This window comes from Mus musculus, chromosome 13, assembly GCF_000001635.26.
Source record: "Mus musculus strain C57BL/6J chromosome 13, GRCm38.p6 C57BL/6J".
NCBI classification, from domain to species: Eukaryota; Metazoa; Chordata; class Mammalia; order Rodentia; family Muridae; genus Mus; species Mus musculus.
The window spans coordinates 113907539-113930046 of NC_000079.6; the positions used below are offsets into that span (position 1 = coordinate 113907539).

General features: G+C 42.5%; 1 protein-coding gene across 5 annotated transcripts in view; it reads left to right on the forward strand.

Annotated features, from left to right (window-relative positions):
- Arl15 (ADP-ribosylation factor-like 15) overlaps positions 1–22508 on the forward strand; it is a 362957-nt gene that overhangs the window by 113033 nt on the left and 227416 nt on the right. For all 5 annotated transcript variants that reach the window (XM_006517629.4, NM_172595.4, XM_030247239.1 and 2 more), the window contains one exon: positions 14709–14853. In XM_006517629.4, coding sequence (XP_006517692.1) covers positions 14709–14853 — 145 coding nt within the window. The remainder of the gene's footprint in view (positions 1–14708; positions 14854–22508) is intronic.

A 22508-nucleotide genomic window follows, 5' to 3' on the forward strand; every position in this document is an offset into this window, starting at 1 on the left:
TGGAAGGCAGTAAAATGCCAAGGAAATGCAAAGGCAGTGAGCTCTTGAAATGATTTAGGGGAGATGTCAGTGATGCCCCTTTAAGGGGCTACTATACATAGTACTTGGATGCAGAGTGCCATGTTTAAGACATGGTATTTCTTTCTGTTGCAATGAGTTGGGAGGCATTCTCCACAGATTGGCCCTTGCAGGAGAGAGGAAGCTGGATTGCGACTTACTATCAGAAGGCTTTGCTTGAAGAGCAGGACCTGTAGCCTAGGGTTAGAGCCCTGGTCGAGATGTGTGAGTCCCTGGATTTTATTTGCCAAAAAGAAGTCTGTTTGAAATTCTGAATTCTGAATATCCGCAATGAAATTACAGCAATAAACTCACATTGTTGGTACTTTGATAATGAGTTCAAGATAATATTGTTTTCTTAGAGTCATCAAATTAAATAATTGATTTAAAGTGGGAATAAGTATTTCTTTAAAAAAAAAAACTAGGAGAATGTTTGAAAGCTTACTAGTCACTAAATGAGGTGGTAGCTTATGGAAGTTATAAGAATTTAGTACTTTGAAACATTCTGTGTTTAAGTGTCTGAAGTACTTTAAAATGTACTATGTTTAGAAATGTTGGTTAAAAGTCTAGAGGGAGTATAACAAAGTTTGTTAATGAGATAAAATGTTAACCAAAACCCTTCTTAAAAGTGATTGCTGTAATTTACTAGATCTATGACCAATGAGGTTTATAAGCTAAAGGCAAAGGAGGTTATAAGCTTCCAGCTTTAATAATTTAAACATTCATTTGCCCAAACAGGAATCTTTTCTGTATAGGAATACCAGAAAACTTTCCGTCCGTGTGTGCAGCCTCTCACACATGGCTTTCGATCACCTGGTGATCGCCGTGTGAACTCTGACTCTTGTCATGTAAAAAATGACTCAGCTATTGCTCAAGTCCTTGTCGATTTCTAGGTCTGGGTATAAAATTCATAACCACAATTTTCATTTTCCTCCATCCTGCATCCTAAACTTAACTTCCTTTTTACCAAAACCTCAACATAGATACCGCCTTCATCTTAATTTAGCCATTATAAGGGCTACCCTGACCCGTTAGTTTCTGTTGGAAAATAGCATTTTCAAATTAGCAATGCGCAATGTTTAAAAAAAAAAAACTGATGCCACTTCTATTTCCAAAGGTGTAGACAGATACCAAGATGATACCTTGTCCCAAAGGAGCAAAGAGCTATTTTTGGATCACATTGGTAGAGAGGGCTACATAGAGGGTCGGACAGGGTCAGGTGTGATGTGAGCCAGCTCTGTGGTACATCTTCCTCTCTGGCAAGAAGAGAGCAAAGTGGAGTCCCTTGGTTTCATTCTCCTTTTCTGTATTTTATTGGCGGTAACTAGAAAGCACAGGGCATGAGTGCCCATGGATGCAGTCTGTGGTTGCCAGCCTCCCAGCTCTGAAGAAGGGTAGAGACTGGTTGGGGACCTGAGAGCCGGTGTCCAGGGAAGCCCACAGTGGGCTCTCCTTCCTGGGATGCGCTCTCCAGCCGTGTGCTTATTTGTTTGTTTGTTGCTGTGTTCTTCTCTGTCCTTCTACCATGGAAGAAGATTCTGGTTGAATTCTTTTTCTCCCCGCTGCTGTGGTGCCCTCTGATTATTCAGTAGTAGCCCCTGGCAAAACATTGGGACACCATTGGTTTGCTTTATGAAGACAAACATTTGGGAAATGTTAAATACTTAGGAATTATGTTAAATCTGAAAGGTGCAAATATTTAAAATAGAATGTGTTAATAGCGGGTAGTCTTTTACTATGGTGTACTTGGGGTTTTCTGTTTGTTTATTTGTTTTTTAATCTTTTGAATTCCCATCGACTTCAGTAAAATAAATAGTGGGTTCTCTTTCTGTAGGTCTTTGAAAGTCACCATTCAGTCAGACATCTGGCTTTCTGACTGACATATGTGTCATGAGGCCACATGTGTCAGGGCGAGAGATTATCCAGGTATTCAGGGCTGTTTGTGATCTTCCTCTCCATTTTTGTTGGATAGAATATCTATGTTTGCATACACATGGGCATACCAGTACACATGCCCTTGTATTTCGATATGGAGGCCAGAGGTAAGCTTACACTGTCTTTTATTGCTCCTTCCATTCAAAACATTTTAATAGAAGTGTGTGTGTGTGTGTGTGTGTGTGTGTGTATGAGTGTGTTGCTTACATGTATATCTGTCTGCCTTCTATATACCCGGTACTTGCAGAGTTAAGTAGAGGGCATCAGATCCCATGGAACAGGAATCAGGGAGGGATGTGGATGCTGGGAACAGATCCCCAGTCCTGCAAGAGCAGCAAGTTCCAAGCCTGTAGCGTTCCAAACTGGCTTAAACTAATAGAGATCTACCTGCCTCTGCCTCTTGAGTGCTGGGGTTAAAGGCATGGGCCACCCTGTCTGGGCATCTTTCTTCATTTTTGCGGTTTGATATATGCTAGATCCTCTCCATAAATTTTTATATACTTTTAGTGATGAATATTTTTCATTTTGCAAGCCCTGTCTCTTATTGTCCATAAATAATTTTAAGGATCTGTCCCCCCAAATTTATTTTAACTATACAAATGCTATCAATACTAAGGTCAAAGAATTATAAATATGTCATTTCTCATGGAAGCTATGGGATATATTTAGAATGGGACCATAATTTTTTATAGATAATGTTATAAATTGTTCCCAACCAGTCATCAAATTAAAAAATAGCACCTATTTTTTTTAAAAGCATGCCTTTATCTAATGCAGCGATTTTCAACCTTCCTAATGCTGGGACACTTTAATATGGTTCCTCATGTTGTGGTGACCCCTGTTCATAAAATTATTTCATTGCTATTTCATAACTGCTGTTTTGCTATTGCTATGAATCGTAATGTAAATATCTTATTTTGCAAGCTATGTGATACGTGACTCCCAAAGAGGTCACAACCCACAGGGTGAGATCCATTGATCTAACCATTGTCCTTCCTTTTCCCTTGCCCTAACACTTTGTCCCTTTAGTATGACAGTTCACTGCAAGTTTTCAGATCTTCTTCTAGCCAGAGACAGTGTCTGATTGCTCCCGCTTTGGTGTTAGCTGTCAATGCTATTGTTCTGGTTTCCCGAATGTTCGAGATAAGCAGTTTCAACAGCCGCTTCATGATTATGGTGCCCTTTGCAAATTGGAAAGGGGAAACTTGAAGGATTCAGTATTCCATACTAGCTAGATATATATGTGGATATATATATGTGGAAACCCAGAATGGATTTATTTAAAGTCAATAAATAGCTGTGTGCATGCGTACATGCATAGACACCCCGTCACATATCCTTAAGGGGTTTAAAAGGTTCTATATGCTTCTAGTAGCTCAGAAGTAGCCTAGAAGTAGCCCAGACTAACCCACCGTGCCTTTGTTTTTTAGTTGAGAAAAAATAGGTGCTATCCAGGTCTCCGTGTGTTCCTGGTCTCATTTTGCCTCCTGTCAGATATGAAAGGCAAGGCAAAGCAACCCGAGTATCAAATGATATGATGTATTAAGAGGATTAAGGAGAGGGGAGAGAGACGGCAGAGGACAGGAAGGCTGAGTGAGAAGACAAAACCGATTTGCCCAGCAAATCCCCGCTCATGGTTTGCTCTCTCGGGTGGATCCCAGCTGGTTGGCCTTCCCCCTCACGAGACCGCTGTTTTCTGTTGGAATGTCTGTGGAAGTGGGACAACAAATCTTGTTCTAATTTGTATCTATAAAGTCAGCTCTCTTGATGGTGCATACACCACAATGTAGACTTCTGGGCTTCCCTGCAAATGAATACTAGGTATTCATTCTAGAGTATGCTGTAACAGCGTTTAAGAGTCAGAGGTCCTTCTTTTCATTGCTACATTTTACAATTATTTTCTTCAACTCCATGGCAGTCAGGGCCTGAACTTAGCCAATTGGATGGTCTCTGGCTGGAGCTTTGCGTTATGCTATGGCGGTGGGAGAGCTGAGCTTGGGCCAGCAGGTACTCAGGGTTAGGTAGCCAAACTAGCAGTGGCCATTGTGGTAACCCTCAGGGCTTCTTGGTTCTTGGCATCTGTGAGTCTTTTTGCTCATTCTGTGAATTACCAGGCTCCTAGTATATCATTCTTATGTTCTTTGCAACCAGAGAAGAATACTCGCTGTGCTCATATCTGCTAGTTTCCTGTTTAGCGTGAGAACTCCTTTGATAGAGTGTGTGCTTAGACAGCACCCTGCAGATATCTTGAAAGATATTTTACCTGAATGTCTTAATACCTTCATCAGTCTGTATGAGATTCTCCTACCATCTCTAAGATATGCGTGCTTATATGATTTTTAGTGAATAAAGTACTAAAAAACATTTATGACATGAATGTAAGTCCATATGCTTCCTTCCACTTTTTTGAGGTGTGAACAGATTATTATTTTTTTTTATTGGTCTCCGGTTTTGGTAAGTGATTTGTGGATGCTGAAGAAAATCTGTTGCTACCTCATAGGTGATTTCTGTTGTCTGCCTTAGTCTGTGCTCAGCTTCTGTGCGTGATGTTTGATCGTAACGGAAAGTGCCTCTTTAATAAAACACACCTTTAAATAACTCGGATTAATTCCAGCTTTTAAAGTGAGAAGATGCCTCGACCCACCCCTGCTGCCAGCCCAGCTGTAGATCTGAGATATCCAGCTGTGCCCTCTCTGCCTTTTTCATCACCAATAACAGACTTTGCGATCAGAATCTGTCTGGCACGTGTGCTGATGTGTGAGGAAGGATAACACTCGCTCACTGTATTGGCTCCTCAGCACTAGACCACAGTAAACGTTTGTCTTTGTCAGCAGCTAAAGCAGTGTGCTTCGAGATTGAGTGTGCCTCTGCCCTTAGCCTTTTGTCTGGGTCTTCCTACTGAGCGACTTACTGTCCAATAACCAATTTAATATTAGGATAGACTAGTATGTCTAAAACTTGCCTTTTGAGTTTTCCCTGTCTTAGGCAAGAAAAAAAAAATCTGTGCTCTAACATTATATTATGCTAATATTATATAATAAATAATTTTAATTGATCTTACTATAGCAAACCAGAAGGACTGACTGCCTTTGTTATTAGTCACCATTGGTATTTGGTGTTTATCAGCTTTTTGATCAAATGGATGAATAAATAAACCCTAAACATTAATTATGTTTAATTATATATCATGAAAAGCATCACAAAAGTCAGTGCTCTTTAGGAAAACCGTGGTCTAAATATCGTTATAATGATGAGAATAGCTATTAATTGTTATATTCTATGTTGTCATTTGGCAAATAATACCTTGTACACCACTCCAAGTAACCCCAAGAGGTGATCTTACTTCCTAGATCAGGCGATGGCCATCAGTGAAATAACTCATCTTGGTGGCTCTGGGGCTCTTTCCGTTTCAGGCATACCTGACATGCACCTAATCAAAGTGGTACACTTACCGGTGCACAACCGACACACGGCCAATCGGATGCTGGGTCAGACATCCTGTTCCAAAGTTGAACTAGTACCTTCATGCAGTTGCTCAGAATCCAGTGGGGGAAGATGGGCAGCAAGCCCACATGACAGAACGGGAGTGTTGTGCTAGTGGAAGGGGAAAGAAGCCAAAGAAGAGTATAAAGAAGATCATTCAGATCAGACCGGGGAGCCCAGAAGTTCTGGGAGATAGGAATGTCGAGCTAAACGTTCAACATTGTAGAGAAAGATGGTGGGCTTCTTAGATGACATTGTAACAAGTAACAGAGTAGATGGGTCCCAGTATATAGTGGGAAAAATAACAGTATAAAGAATTGTTATGGTATGTTGTGTGTGTGTGGTTTTTGTTGTTATTGTTGTATCAAATTCTGTTTTAGATGATTTACAGACATCTCATGGAACCAGAGATAGCAGCTAAGGCCAAATTAAAAAAAAAGAGAGCTTTGTCTGCTTGTATAAAGAATCTGCATCACCCTGGCAGATATAGGTGGTTACAAGAATATTTGTCATGAGAGTGGTTTTATGTGTTTTAGAGATGGGAGAGAGTGATGCTTGAGGTGGTGACATCAGCGGACACTCTAACTGTCCTGAGGACAGTGGTAATGTTCTGACGAAAAGACCTAAGGAAGTAAGTGGCAGAGGTGGGTGGCAGAGGTGGACAGCTGTATAGGAATTGGAGACCCTGGAGTATGTGGGAGTGAGTCCAATGATTTCAGCAAAAAATAGATTTTCCTGTTAAGGACCGCAAGATGAAAAGAAGTTAGTAGAATTTGTTTTCTCCTTGGGCATTGCAGGCTGCTCAGTCTGAAGTTTCGGGTTAAGAGGGGGAAGAGCCTATGTTGTTAAGTTCCTTCCTCGTAGCTTTTGGTGACACTTCAGTTCATCTGAAGGACGGCGACCAGGGAACTGGTTCTCTTTAAATGTTCTCAAGACCTGACTCATTCCAAATACGTAAAACATAGAAAGGCTTAACCTGCTTTTTGTATTTTCAAGTCCTACATTCTGTTGGGAAACATTCTGTTCACATAATGGCGGTGGTGGCGGTGGCCGTGGCGGCGTATATAAAATGGATTAGTGTTTCACTTTTAACTAAATTTGTATTTCTTCACTCCTTAGGGGAAAAAGCGTATCTGTCCTAAAACTGATGTGGGCGAAGCCCTGACAGGGAGGTGCTTTTGAAAGCATATGAAGCTTGAGTTCTGTTACAGACAACCGTGCCTAGGGATTGCATTGTTGGTTTTAGTGGATAATTCTGCCATTATGAAAGTTTATACTTAAAAATCAGATTTCCTATCCAACTATTACAAGATAAAAATCCTATATTGAAAATAAGCACATATTTTCAATTTAGCTTCCTTTTTTAATCTCCTAGCTTCCTTCTTTTTGACTCTGATCTCTCTGATCTGTAAATCGTGTGACAGATCTCCAAGTCTGGATAACCAGGCATATATGAGAATCCTGGATTGGTCTCTTTAAATCTACTTGTTCCCTACGTTCCCTAACTTTGAAAGCCCCACTTTCAGTTAATCTCGAAACCCCCGTATCAGGCCTGGTGAATACTCCTGATCAAGGATGGCTGACTGATGCTCAGACCGGGAGCCACGTGGGCCCCTGGTCTGGCTCGGCGCGGCAGCACTCTCTTCCATTCAGAGCCTCAGATGTCTGCCCCTCTGCAAAGCCGTGAGGCCAGTGTCTAAAGCTGCTAAGCATGAAATTCCCTGCTTCTGTTTGTTTCTTTTGTTGCCACGAGTTAATAGGGACAGAGACAGGAGACAGCCCAGAACAAAGCACAAATAATGGAGTATTTCACCCCAAAAAAGGAATGTGGGTTGAGAAATACAAAGAGTACTGCAAAGACAGACTTAGTGTCCCGAGGCACTGTGATATATCTGCCAGAAGCCCCAGCCCAGGGACAATTCTGGACCAGATCCTTCATCTGTGAGCTCCCAGCCTACATGGCCCAAAGGTTTGACCCGTGTTCTATGAAAACAGTTTATTGTTTTCCTCACGAGGGTTTTAAAGGGACGTGGGATTTTTCACCTCAAAAAGTGGATTACTCTTGCCAGGCAGTGAAGTCTTCCGGGCTGTCTGGTGGTCAGCCCGGATTAGTATTTTTGTTACACTTGGTGTGGTTTGATCTTACACTCTTCTCACAAGTTTGCAAGAACTCAGGGGCTTCCATGACTGTGGGATGTGTTTGACATTCCTTTCTCGGCTTACAGGTAGAGATTGGCTTAAAGAAGGCACGTTCCTTCTCGATCATTGTCTTGTGAATACATTTCTGTGAGATCTGGCTTCCTAATGGATTTTCCCTCCCACAACTCCCTCAATCAGATTCATTTGTTTTTCTTATTAGCTTACTTTATGAATCAAAGTTTATACATGCATATACATATATGCACATATATTTTATATGTATGTACCTATACTGTATAAATATATATATTTATACATATGTATATTTTAAGGACTGTTTTCCCACATTTCTGTCTATAGAATCAGAAATCTATGTCCCGCATGGGCTTCTCTTCAAATAAGTGTTGTTCTTTCCAAGGACAAAAGGGGGTTAAATGAAAGAAGTGAATTGGCCAAGCCTCCTTTCTTTTTCTGCTACCTATTTTAGAGGGTTGGTGTAACAGGCACAGGAAGAGATGGACAAGAGACAAGGGTCATCAACAGAGCATCACTGTATCCTTGCTTGGAACGAAAGGCACATCGTGATGAAGCTGCACGTCATGGTTCAATGGAGGAATGAGCCTCTTCTCGAGAACTCTCTGATCTCTTCTAAACAACTGAACCATCCCACTTAGGACGTTCTGGTCCCTGCGTCTGGATGTAACAGTTCCCAGTGCATAAGGCCAGGAGTCTGGAGGAGCTCAACAGCCCGTGCCGCAGCCCTGACGCCTACCTGGGGACGTTATCTTACCTAGGATGCCCTGAAGAGTGACTCTGAAGTTACTTGTCCATGACGCACTCAAAGATGCGAGGGACTGAGATTTCCAGAGGCTCCCGAAACGGTTCTGGAGCTGGATTGCTGGGATAGGAGTCCTGTCCCTGGTAGACAAGCCACCTCACCTCTTTAAACCTCAATTATCTGGCCCTGGAATCAGAATTATTGAATTAAAACTCCAAGATGACTCGTGCTTAGTGCTCAACAGTACCGCCTGCCTCCTTTCTCCTCCTCTGTGTCTTGTGCGCACCCAGCCATCCTGATCCTGATGTCCCTCTCTCTTCTGCAGAACTTAAGCGGTTCAGACACATCTTCCACACATTTGGAATTGCTTTGTAGTTTGTATTGCGTTACATTTTCAGAAGACAGGCTCACATTTGACTATTGTGAGTGCTGACGAAGCCCTGAGTTCTGTCTCCAGCACTGTTAATAAAATGAAGAGGGAAAAAAATCCCAACAACCGAGACAACAGTTTTAGAAATTAAATGTCCCTTCACAAGCAGCAGGCATGCTCCATGCATATATATAAAATGTTTAGTTTTTAAAAAGAAAAAAAAATTAACATCCACCTGATTCTCTTATTTTTGAGGCCAGGGTCTGTGAGACACAGATGTAGAAAGAGATGTGAGCTTTCTCTCAAGGTATGGCCTTGACTCAAAGATGTCTCATGGATCAAACAAGCATTTCCTGAGTGCTGTGTGTAGCTCCGCCCTTGTATTAAAAATGAAAGAAAAATGCATAGCTATCTGTTACAGAAGCCATCAGGTTTTTCATCTGGTGAGACCCATATTTAAAGAAGGAAGAAACCGTGGCTTGGGCTGTGTATGTGTGGCTTGGGGGAAGACCTGAAGCCGACTGGAGGAAACTTTCCAGCAACTATAGAGCTTCAATCAAATTGGAATCGTGCACAGAATAAAATCTTGTATTCATGGTGGAAAACAGAGCATTGATTGAAACACATGCCATGTCCCACAAGGCTGGGAATTTCATGCCACGGGATGGTAGGGAATCCTGGCAGGGCAGGGGCTGGATGCCAGGGCAGGGCTTTTCAGCAAGCCAGCTTCTCATCCAGAAATATGTGGTGCCAGGACAATTCTCTGGCTGTTTGGATGCCTGGCCACCTACAGAATCTATAAAAGTTTAACTTTTAGAAAACTACCAATGAAACCAAAAATAGATTTATCCTTGGGTCCGAGTGCATATTTCTGTCGGCTGGTAAATTCAATCGGGGAAACACACACGTATGCGCGCACACACACACACACACACACACACACACACACACACACACACACACACAGGAGTCTTACCTGCAGCACTGGCAGTGTATATAGTACAAAGGAATGAAGAGGAGGCTGAAGACGTGCCCTCCCAACAGTACTTTAAACAGAGGCTCAGCCAGTAGATAGGGAAGGGAAGACCAAGGTCATAGTGTAAGATGGTCAAGTGTTTGCAGTGTTTGAAGGACTACTGCGTGGTTCAGAGGATAGCTGGGGTCCTCAAGGGCCAATGAAGTCCATAGCTACATGCCAAATGAGGACTTTGCAGCGCTGGTTCATTATGCAGACAGCCAACAAGTACCTACTGTGTTCTCGGCATCGCTGCATCTGCCAACTGTCTAACCCTGTTCCCAACAAAAACGGGCAAAGCTTAAGACCCTGAGGATCTTAACTGTAGGGCTGGCTGCCGGGCTGGCTACCAGACTTTTATCCAAAGCCCTGCTTTTACCCTTAACCTTTTATTTGTTCTCAAATAATTTATTCTCAATACACATGACCTCCTTCCTCTTTTCAAAAAGGAACAAGTAATAATTGACCCCGTGGAAAAAGGCTGCGACAGTCTAGGCATGGGAGACGGTGACAGCGGTACCCGTGAGAGTGGGATTACAATTCACACTGATCTGTTCCTTGCTTCCTGTTGCCCAGGGCCCTGGATTTTGTGTGCAGAACCTGGATTGAGAGCTGGGGCGGGGTTGGGAATATGAGGGGCTGCGCTGCGCTGATAGAAGGGGCTCCAAGCTGGGCTGTGTGTTGGGCTGCCAGACCCTTGCCCAGAGAAGCTAACTGGCAGCCAAGATACCTTAGGAAAATGAGCATCACGGCGAGCAGTTATTTGTCCATCTGGCGCCTTTCTGAGGAGCATAAAGCATTGAACTCATGCCTGCTAACATCCTCCTGAAGAAAGGAAGTGGCAGATAGTGTTAAATGTTACTGGTTAATCATGGGGAAGCTGAAGCACGGATAGGTTTATGGGCTCGAGCAGAGTCACACAATGCCGCAGTGTCTGGCCTGGGAATGAAGCCCGAGTTTGCCGCTCGCTGTCAGGACTGCCGACAGCATTGTGTCTCGCATTGTACAGCCATGAAAGGGGCTTACTCTTAACAATGCGAGGGCTGCTGTAGGAGACAAACCCAGTGACCTTTGGTACAGTATAGTCTAGAGGCCAAAGTGAGTAATTTTAAGTAAATTGACTATAAGATCCAAAGCTTCATTAGGTTTTAAAACAAGAAACAAATGAAAACTCTGTACAGTTTGGGGAGCCGATTTACAAAGCACGAACATTCCTCCCAGCTCTGAAATGGCACGTACTTAAAAGTTCTCTGGAGCTGGCTCAAAATATAACACTTTCTCTGTGAACCATGCCACTTGTTTTCAATACATATGTATTCCTAGGTTTCTGAGATAGGTTTCAAATATATATATATATATATATATTTTTGTACGTACTACGAGTCCAGTGTTTCTCTTCTACGGTGCTGTTTCCCCCTAGTCTAAGTTTGGAAGAGGGAGGAGGCTTTCTCTATCATTCAGATTTAGTTTGGGCTCCATCGGAGCAGTGGGGACTACAGAGCTGGGGAATTCTGGACAGTGGTGGAGCGAGCCCAGGGCACTGTCATGCTGGGTGACATTACAGGCTGTGTGACTCAGCCATGGGACAGAGCTGACACTCTGGGGAGGAATGGAAGAGGAAAGAGAGCAGAGTGTTATCGCTCAGTTGTCATCTGTCAGTGTCTGAGGCTCACCGACAGGAATCAAAAGATGACATAGATTTTGGTGGGCTTGGGTATAAAGTTGCTGTGTTTTGGATTTTAAAGAGAGCATGGAGATGAAATTGCATAACTTTGGGCAAAATCTGCCTGTCTGTCTGTCTATCTATGTATCTATCTGCCTACCTATCTAGTATGTGTGCGTGGCACAGCATCTGTAGAGGCCAGAAGATAGGGAACTCGTGGGAGTTAGCTCCTCACTTCTACCACATGGGGAAGAACTGAGGTCCTTCGTCTTGGTGGCCAGCATCTTTACTCCTTGAGCCATCCTGCAGCCTCGCACACTTCATGTTGTATTTAGGATTTATGGTAATTTGGTTCACATAGTGGGGCCAGTCCCCGTGCCCTCCAGAAGCTGGTCCAGAGGAACTACATGGGAAGAGCTGAGTGAGCCTTGTTTCCCCAAACAAAGACCAAAGCAGCCAGTCATAGCTGTGTAGTGCTGTCTGTCATTCATATATATATATATACTCACGCAGAGATATGTCTAGTCACGAGGAGCCTAAGGGATGAGGAAGAGTTGCGGACAGTGTGACCCAGTCTTCATGTGAATCCAAAAAGTGAGTGACATGGTGGTGTAGAGGAGGCTGGTGATTGTTGTGGTCATTAATCTTGTAGGAGATGGCATAGTGGGATGTAAGTAAAAGCCAAGGAAGAGCGACAGTGATGCCACAGTAGGGTGGGCAGCCATAGGCAGCAGCCTGGAATCATTAGGACTCCTCAGACTTAAAAAGAAGAGAGGAAATATGATTAGAGTTTAATAAATCCATGTAGAATATGGATCATAAAATTGTCTAACAGAAGTCAGCAAAAACCTCTTAAAACCTGAAGGAAAATGAACTTGGGGTAAAAAGAACCTCTAGTGTACTGAGAAAGTAGGTCTTGTACTTCAAAAACTGGTCTTTGGGGGACTTGGCGAACTTCTGGTGTTGAAGTGTAAAAGCCAAGGGTTTCTCTTACTTGGACACTTTCCTGTTAAACACAGGGGCCGAGAGACCAGGCGTCCTCTTAGCCATTGTGCTTTCTCTTCTCCTTTTAAGGTAAAACTTAAATATCATTCATTCTCCACCCAACTGTGACTGACTGAGGGTAGCTTCTTTGTCCTGTCCACTGCCAGGCACCAGGGCTATGACACAACATCAGACACACGTGCCTGCCACACTCTGGTAGGGAATATGAAACCATAATCATCAGTCTAATCGCCAGTATGATGAATTTGCAGACACGGCATGAGAACTTGACATCAGTTGCTAACACTGTCTCCCATCAGAGCTGTCTGCTCCCGGGAACGGGTAGTTAAGCTAAAACCAAAGAGCTGTTGGCAAAGCTGGCCATACAGAAGAGGGAACAGCATAGGCAAACGTCTCAGGTGACAGATGCTCTGCAAGGCTTGGAAACGGTGGTGGACATGAGGCTGGCCACGTGGCCTGTGCTTGTCCAGATGTGCTTCTATAGCCTGATTAGAGGCTACAGCCGCGTGTCAGGAGACCTCGCTGAGGAAAGAGAAGCATATAGGATGGATCTTGTTTTTATGAACAGTCACAGTAGGTGCGGTGGAGAACAGAGGGCAAGGTTAAATGTCCCTGGGAGCAGTGGGACAGTGGTGGTGTCTAAGTGACCACTATCTAAGGGGGGAGACTCCAGTAGACCCCAGAGCAGCAGCACTCAACCTGTGGGTCATGACTCCCAGAGGGCTCACATAGCAGACATCCTCCACATCAGGCATTTACATTACGATTCACGACAGTAGCAAAATGATAGTTGTGAAATAGCAATGGAAATAACTTTATGGTTGGGGGACACCGCAACATGAACTGTGTTAAAGGGGTGCAGCCTTAGGAAGGCTGAGAGGGTCACATTTCAGAGGTCACATGGACTAGACTTGATCCCATGTTAGAAATGAGGGAGAGGAAATTAATCAGGCTTGATCATGAGAGTATAGTAGCCAGTAGCGCTCAGATCTTATCTGAGAGGAGCCACCATGTTTTATAGGTCTTTTTTTCTCTATGGGCTCAGACAATCAAATTAGGAGTTTTCCTCTCTTTTTTTTTTTTTTAATTGTATTTTTAGTCTCTTATGAATCAATGTTTGTATCAAATGAATATTGGGAACATTGAAGGTTGGTTCTGCAAAGTGGTGCGTAGTCAACATCTGAACTGGATTTGAGATGAATTGAAATATCAAACATTTCATGAATGATATAGCCTATAACTACAAACCCTTGTCTTTCCTCATGAAGACCAAGTAAGTTTGTATGCATGGCTCAGAAACTGTAATATAGTTCATAGAACCCTGAGGTCAGTTAACCTCAAACCCAAGTTAGCAAAGGCCAAGAGGGTGTGGATTCTTTTGTGATTTACGATTCTTCTTCCTTTGAAGTGACATCGAAACAAGTTCAGAGGCACATCATTCCTGTGTGCCCTGGCTTCAATACCAGTCCCAGATAGCAGTCCAGAACTTGACCAGAGCCTTAGGGTTCCTCCCTCAGCATCACTGGTTAGGGCTTTTCCATGTTTGCTTTCTCACACGCCCCACCGGATGGAGGTGGAGGGAGTGAGAGACTTAGACTTTTTCTGAGCCAGTTAATTGCAGATTTCAAGACCCTTCACCTGCAAGCACTTCAGCATGTGTTTTCTCAGAACAACGACTTTTTTTTCTTACATAACGACAGCACAGTTATTTAATTCAGGAAATTTAACCTTATGCAACACTGTTATCTAATTTGCAGTCTATATTCAGTCCTCACTATTGTCCCAATAATGTCACTTATGGCACTTTTCTTCCTCCCAGTTCAGGATCTAATCTAAGATGCATTGCAGTTCATAATATTTCTTCCCATTCTTCGTGAGGAGCAGCTCTTTAGTCTCCGACTTTTGAACAGTGGTGTTTTAGAAAACAGGCTAGGTATTATACAGGATGCTTCTGAGATTGGCTTTCTGAATCTTCCTTGTGGGTAGGTTCAAAGGATGTGCAGTAGTGGGATGCTGTTAGAACCCTCTGCCTGTTGCTCCTGCCATATCTAGCATGGTGGCTGTGTAGACAGGTCTCATGGCTGTTATGTAACACTCTCAGGAATGTTGAATGCTTTGACATAGTGGTATGGCCTGGGTGTCTCTCCCTGAAGCTCTCACAGCCCTGCTTAAATTTGATGGGGGCTACTTAGTGAACAAATTTATATTTGTATAACTGCTTTAACATTTACTGAGGCTTGCCCCCATTTCTTTCTCTTGGCAGTGTTTTCGAGCGCTTTGCTGCAAGGGACCACCACCTGCGCGCCCTGAATATGACTTGGTTTGCATAGGTCTCACGGGCTCCGGGAAAACCAGCCTGCTGTCCGAGCTCTGCAGCGAAAGCCCGGAGAACGTTGTGTCGACCACAGGTGGGTGTTGTCCTGAGCATCTGTCTCTTGTGTCCTCCTTGTCTCCAGGGTAGCCAGTTCCAGCCTACACTGTTTATGCGGCCTCTGCTGCCCATTCAGTCCATAACTTCATGCCTCAGTAGCATGCCTATCACAGGTTTAAATCCTCTGCCTCCTTTTCTGGAAAAAAAAAAAATATTAGCACGGACTAGCCGTGTCCTGCCTCACCTTCTCTGTTCTTTTCAGTGACACAGAATAAATCAAGCTCACCAAAATAACCGTAAAACCCTAACCCTGGAGTCTTGAGCTTCACTTCGTGCTGTCCCCCTTGCAATGCTGGTGACATTTGCTGGTCACGCGCTCGCTCCACAGCACCACTGATGCACTCTGAACTTCATCCCCCCATTTGTCATATAGCGATAGTTTGAACCCTATGGAGCCTTTACCTTTTACCACGCTTTATGACTTGAAAAGAAGTCAGTCAAAAATATGGGGGGTTAAAAAAATTTTTTTTGATATTTATTTATTTTTATTTTTACATGTCATATTTTACCTGAATGTATGTTTGTGCAAGAAAAGGCACAGATCCCCTGGATCTGGAGTTACAGGGATTTGTTAGTAGTCATAGGAATCGAACCCAGGTCCTCTTTACTCTCTGACAGTGAGACAAAAAAGAAGATTGTGTGTTCACTACAGTAACAGCAGAATGGTTGAAGTTGAAGAAAAAGGCAACCGAGGTAGAATTACCCATCAGAAAAAGCAAGGCAAGGCATTTTCTGGGGAAGATAAAAACATGGCCCTTTCAGCCCAACTTTTGAACACCTGCCATTGGATGCTGTTGTTATAAATGACCCCAGTGGTACGGACATGTAGCCCACTGATCACAAAGACGTCTCGGCCCACATCTAGGATTTATAAAAAAGCCACGTGCGGTGCAGAGATGGGATGCATGGTAACGTTTTCCCCATTGAAGCTGGTCAGTAAGCCGGGCTAGGAAGCAGGGGCAAGAGATTGGGGTGGAAGAAGAATGAAAGCATAGTTAAGGGAACTCGGGAGTGTGCATCAGGGTAAGGCCTCCTAGAACCATGGTTCTGCATGCCTGTCGGTTTCTTATGGCCCGTCAGACAGCACATAGTAAGAGAACTGCAGAGTCTGGGCAAAACTTTTTATACCAAATTCAGAGATTTTAGCTTCATCTGTAGTGTGCAAAGATCTCAGAGTCTTTGTAAGCAAGGAAACAACACGCTCAGATATCCGTTTGAGAAGGGTGAGGCTGGCCTTGACTTAGGGCATGAACCTGGATGATGATGATGATGGTGGGGGTGGTGGTGGTGGTGGTGGTGGTGGTTGAGGTACACTTGAGGTGCACTTGAAGGCCTTAACGAGTCACTCACAGGAGACGCGGAGAGCCGAGAATGGCGAGAGCAATGTTTGAGGGAATTGGCAGGACTTGGTAATCAGTTGGCCTGGGAGGAAGAAGGAAAGAGACGGCAGCAGTGACTCAATTCCTGGCTCAGCTGATGGGTGGGTGAGGAAATCACTCACTAGGGTTTCTTTTGTAGGAGAAATGTTGGTGATCAGGAATGTCACATCAGTTCAGCTCAGGTTTAAAGAAAGCTAAGGGTCAATGATTAGGCTATAAAAATGTATATGTGTATATGCCTCGAGTGGGGGCGGTCGGCGGTGAGAGTAGGTGTCAGTAAGTACTGGTGACTCTGCAGAGCTCCAGGCGGGTCTCCTTTTCCTATAGACAGCACTGAATCCTCCCTCCTCCCTCACTTGGCTCCATGGTCCTCCATCAGCGCCTATCAACTGCTTCATGCCCATGCCTGCCTCCCCTGCCAGCTCGTCCTAAGCTACTAAGAGCAGACAGCACATCTTACTTGATGTTCTGTAAACAGAGGGCTTAGATGTAGACATTTGTTGAATAAGTAAGCAAGTGATACCAAATTTGACCTCTATAGTGTTTTCACCTACCGTACCCTCTGTGAGCTTCATAATATCTTCTTTCATAAGTAAGAACCATTATTTTTAACTCTGCTTTTAAATCACCCGAGCTAGGTACAGTTATCTGTTCATTTTCACATAGGTAGGCACGGAGGTAGGATACCAAGTCTGGTTTTCAGATGAAGTTCAGGGATACTTAAGACCTCAGATTTCTGATGGTTGTCTCTAAAAAAGTCTATCTTTTGAGTGATGTGCTGTGAAGTTATATAAACACCATTAGAGTTATAAGCTCCACTCAGGCAAAGTAGCGTCCAAATTAAGTGTCAGAACAACAAAACGTACCATTTCCTTCACCTGTCAGGCTTCATGTGGAACCGTGTGCAGAAGAGCAGTGCTGAGTAACAACAGAAAATTTACCTGCAAATGGTTTTGTAATTCATTAGTAAATTCTAACGTGTTTTACATTTGCATCTGTTAAATTTTTAAGGAATTTTTGTTTCTCCTTTACTGGAATTAATCATAACACTTCTGTTAGCTGGTTTTCTGATGAATTAGATAGTAAGTTGGCTAACGTTTTGGATATCAAAATTCTGTGAGTTGCAGCTATCTTGAGCTTGGCACAGGGTCTCTCTGGAGGCCTCTTTAAAGGTCCTCGCCATCATTTTAACATAGCTAGGCACAGAGGTAGGATACCAAGGGAGATGCTGGGTTTGGAAGATAATATTTCCAATGGTAATGGTTCACACTTGAATGACAGGCCAGGTCCTTGGTCAGATATAGTGATAATGTGTTGTGCTGTGCGATATGCATTGTCCTTGATGGTTACATGTGATTTCTAGCCTGAGAGATCAAAAATTCACTATATTATAAAGTGATCATTATATCATAAAGTGATCATTATATTAGAAAAGTGCTTCACTAGATGGTTAAGATCCTAAGCCATGACTAATGGGGCAAGGATAGTTGGGATCTAAAACAAGCGATTCAGGGAAAAGTCTATCTTACTGGTCAAGGTCCATGGTACAGCAATATAGGTTTTGTTGTCAGGCCTGGAATGTGGAGAAGCTGTTGGGAGATACCTGTAGCATGCAGAGATGAGCCAGTAGAGACGATAATTGTCGGGATGGTAAGTTAGGAGCACATGAAGTCAATACTGCGAAAATGGCAGTCATACTAGCTGATGAAAAATAATTTTTTAAAAAGATTTATTTTATGTAGGTGAGTACACTGTCTCTGTCTTCTGACACACCAGATCTCATTACAGATGGTTGTGAGCCACCATGTGGTTGCTGGGCATTGAACTCAGGACCTCTGGAAGAACGGTCAGTGCTCTTTAGTGCTGAGCCATCTCTCCAGCCTGAAAAAGAAAATTTAGTTATGACTCAAGTTTCTAACTTGGTGTTTAGGGAAAAGTAGTAAGAAAGAAGTAGAGAAACTATGCCAGGTAGTTTTAAAATTAAAAAAAAATGGAAAGAGTGCTTGGGACATCTTTTGTTGTTGTTGTTGTTGTTGTTGCTATTGGTGGGACATCTGGCAGTGTTTCAGATGCTGAAGTAAAAGGTTAGAAAAACTGTAGAGCAGCAGATACACACTTGAGATACTACTGAAATGTGGGTTTGAATGAGGTTGTCTAGAAACAATGGATAGAGAGCAAAGAGGGGTGCGAAGCATCAACTGTATTTCATTCACCCATTACATATTTATTGAGTGTTTTATTGTGTCTGCCACTGAGCTAGGCTGTAGCATAGCATCAGTTAATAAGGCAGACACGCATCCCCACCCCTGAGAGTTTATATTCCTGCACCTCTTAAGGACTCTTAATCCAGGCAATATGATAAATAATGATACTCGTAGAATAGTTTTGTTAGATTATTAAGCTAGATCCCACCTAGAGAAATGAGGAAGTCGTGTACGAGAAATGCCAATAAGTTATGCAGACTAATCATTACTTCATTGGTTCTTCATAAGATTCTGTAGAAACTATTTTTTTTTCAGGACACATAAAAAAGAGAGAGTGCTGTGGACCTTTGTCTCAAGAAGGACAGTGATCACACTAGTAGATGTGTGTAGGCGTGGTCATCTGAGAGTGAAGGAGATTCTGAAGGGGTTGGGGGGGGTGGATAGAAAGAACACCTCCACCTCCAGAGCACTGGCATTAAAGGTGTGTGCCACCACAGCCAGGCCCTAGGGTCAGATAGTGTAAACATCAGAGCAAGGAGTACTGTGGAGAAGAGCGAAGGTTGTAGCATAGCAACGAAGGGATTACTTTACCTGAGAGACCTGCGTGCTTATGGACCCAACGGGAGGTCTTCAAAGTACATAACACAGAAAATAGGAGACAAATCCAGAGTTTAGATGAGAAGTTTCTCTTCTACCAATTGAACATTATAGGCTGGCAGTTACTCTAGAGATAGTAGACTTGAACAATGATGTCCACTGACACGACCGAGTTAACTTTTAAAGATCACTCCACCCAACCATAGAAGACATCCATTCCTCCCAAGTGCCTTTGAACATGGACTAAATTAAGTAATTATCAACTATAATACATAAGGCAAATATCAGTTAGTTTATATGGACTCCTAACCTAAATATATTTTCAAATTCTAACAGGCATATTTAATCCAGCCTTTAAACATTTAAAACATTGGCATCTGCAAAAATCATGCCGATGGAGTTGATTGAGGATGTCCTCCTACACACACACACACACACACACACACACACACACACACACAAATCCTACATAGTTTTGTGTAAGTTTGGGCTATGCATGCTCCCCAGACTGTGGGTTGGCTAGGCCCATCATTTTCTTGTGATTGAACCAAAAATCATTAACAAAAACATCCTTAGGACAGTTTCCAAATATTTGAAAACTAAACTGTTTCTAGCTAACCTATTAACTGAGAACTCACAAGAGAGAAATCTAACCCACTTGCGCCAAATGATGACTTTTCAGGGTTTGTGGTACATCTCTTTAAAGCGGCACTTTGGGGAAAATGTATAGGACTGAACCCTGGTATTGGAAAAGAAGGGGCTTGGTATTCAAAGGAGAGATGGCTCCGAGGGTAAGAGCACTTGCTCTTTCAGAGATTCTGGGTTCACTTCCCAGCACCCACATGGTGCCTCCAGCTCCAGGAGAGCCAACACCTTCTGCTAGCCCCAGGCACATGTGTTATACAGACAGACATGCAAGTGAAACTCACAAAAACATAAATAGATCTTAAAAGAAAGAAATAACAAGCCGGGCGTGGTGGCGCACGCCTTTAATCCCAGCACTTGGGAGGCAGAGGCAGGCGGATTTCTGAGTTCGAGGCCAGCCTGGTCTACAAAGTGAGTTCCAGGACAGCCAGGGCTACAGAGAAACCCTGTCTTGAAAAACAAAACAAAACAAAACACACAAACAACAACAACAACAAAAAGAGAGATAAGAAAAGATGAAAAGACGGGCTGCAAACCAATGGGCTTAGCTTCAAAGAGAAACTAAAACAAAGTAATAGATTAAACTCTAAATAGAGAAGAAATAATAAAGATCAAAGTTAAAAAGCCACTTAAGCTAATTAATAATAGAAATGGTTAATGAAACCAGACACTTTGAAAAGATAAACACAATTGATATGGCTTTGCTACGGTGATCAGCAAAAATCAAAAAAGGCGATAAAATTGCCAATACCTTCTAAATGACAGACTGTTCCATACAGGTGACTTAACTGTTAACGTCAGCTGTCTGCCAGTGGGTTTGATCGTTAGGATGAAGTGTTCATTCCTTGACATGACCAACCCTCCAGTCATACTCAAGACGTGGAGAACCCTGATGTGTCTTTGTCTTTGGAAGAAACTGGGATTATAGCTAAGAAACTCTTAAGTTGGCATCGTTTATGGATCTCACTAAACATTTTGCAGGGTAGGTGGAAAGGGGAAAAATGTTACTTTTCTATATTTTCTGGAAATTTGGAGAGGAGTGAAAACTATACATTTTCTTTCTACGACTAGCACTGATCTGATACTAACATTAGATGACCAACAATGTACACTGTAAGGGCACATCAGTAGGAGGCCATAACCAAGTTACCTCTATACTCAGAAAGCAGAGCTGATCCTACCACGAAAGCTTCCGTCTGGAGCAAGGCTCAGTAGTCAAGTCTGTCATTTAAAAATTAGAAAACCACTGATGAGAGTAAGATTTCCAGCATTGATTTCTGATGAAAAAATTTCAACATAGTAAGAAATAGAAATAACAGGTCTAATACAGGTCCAACTGGGATTTTGTTATAAATAACTAATATAAAAGAAACTATATGTTTAAGGCTTGAAACATTGTTTATAAGTAAAACTTTTAAAGCAATGTAACTGCCCTAAAGCGAGGGAGCTTGTTAAATAAAATTTAGAACTTCAATTGAAATGGTTTAGATTGGAATATATATTGTCTTCAGTTGAAGAAAATGAAAAAATTAAATTTACATTCATTTTTAAAAATTAAATTATAGAAACATATGCATTTGAATGTAAACTGGGGAAGAATATATAAAAATAATAATAATGTACTCTTGTTGATGTGGTATGGAGAAACTTTATTGTTCTAAATTATTTCTCTGTTTAATAACATTTTGAAAATCTAAATCAAATTAAGGTGAAATAATTGTTTTCAGCAATTAAGAAGAGGGTCTTTGTGAAGTCTGGGCTTCCTTTGAGTTGATACCCATCCCTACAGAAGGGCAGGTCCACCCAGTTCCAGCAAAGCAAACAGGCCTGCTGTTTTTCCAGGAAGAAAGGGAAGCCGAATTTTATTGGATCGTTAACTTCAACAATCTTTCAGCTTTGACATAATTTAAAAAAGATACTTAAATTGTCAAAACTCATCGGGCCAAGAAATCCTCCAGAGAAGCAGGAGCTGTTGGAAGAGAGAGAAGCTGGGCAGCTTCTTCCAAGGTCTAAAACCAAGGGTGAGCGAGCTCTGTCTGAGGGAGGGAGCCTCTGAGGCTGCGAGGAGCTTGTTGATAAGAACCTTTGTTAAGCTGTTGAGGATTCACTTTGCCTTTAGTTTTTGAACCAAAAGAATGGAATCTAGAGGTTTAGAACAATGTGTCGATATCGCTCAAGAACGCCTGAGAGAAAAATGAAGTACTTTGAATTGAAACGATGTTGAAAAATCTCTCTCAGGAGATCTATACGTTTATATTTCTGCTCTTGAAAAATTGTCAGTGGACAAAGGTCATGACAGTCTGAAAGAAAGACAGAAAAAGGGCCCAAGAAGTTGAGGGAAGTGTTTAAAATAACTTCAGTATTAGCTGCACATGGGTTAACCAGAGAAGCAGCTTAAACAGTAAATTTTGGTATCTGCTAAAGGATTGTGCTGTACAAATGCCAGTAGATTAAATTTCTTTTTATGATGTTGAAATCCCATTGAGAAGAATTTTGCTGGATTTTTGTCCAAACATCACAAAACGGTCATGACATAAATAATGCTTTTGGTCCTGGTGGAGACCACCAGATCTCTGGAATGCCTTCCCTTCGGCCCTTGGGCTCTGTGGAGGGATCAGGAATTTCAGAAGCATGCAAGTGCATTTGTGCAGGCTTGGGGGAGGGGTGAGACGAGGACCTGGGGTGGAGGCCCAAGTCAAACATTTATGCCTTACACGTGAAGGATAAAATTAGCCCGACCTTCCTTTCCAGACTAAGTTTGTTACAATTCCAGGAATGCTTTCCTTTTGTAAAACTTTCAAATCCAT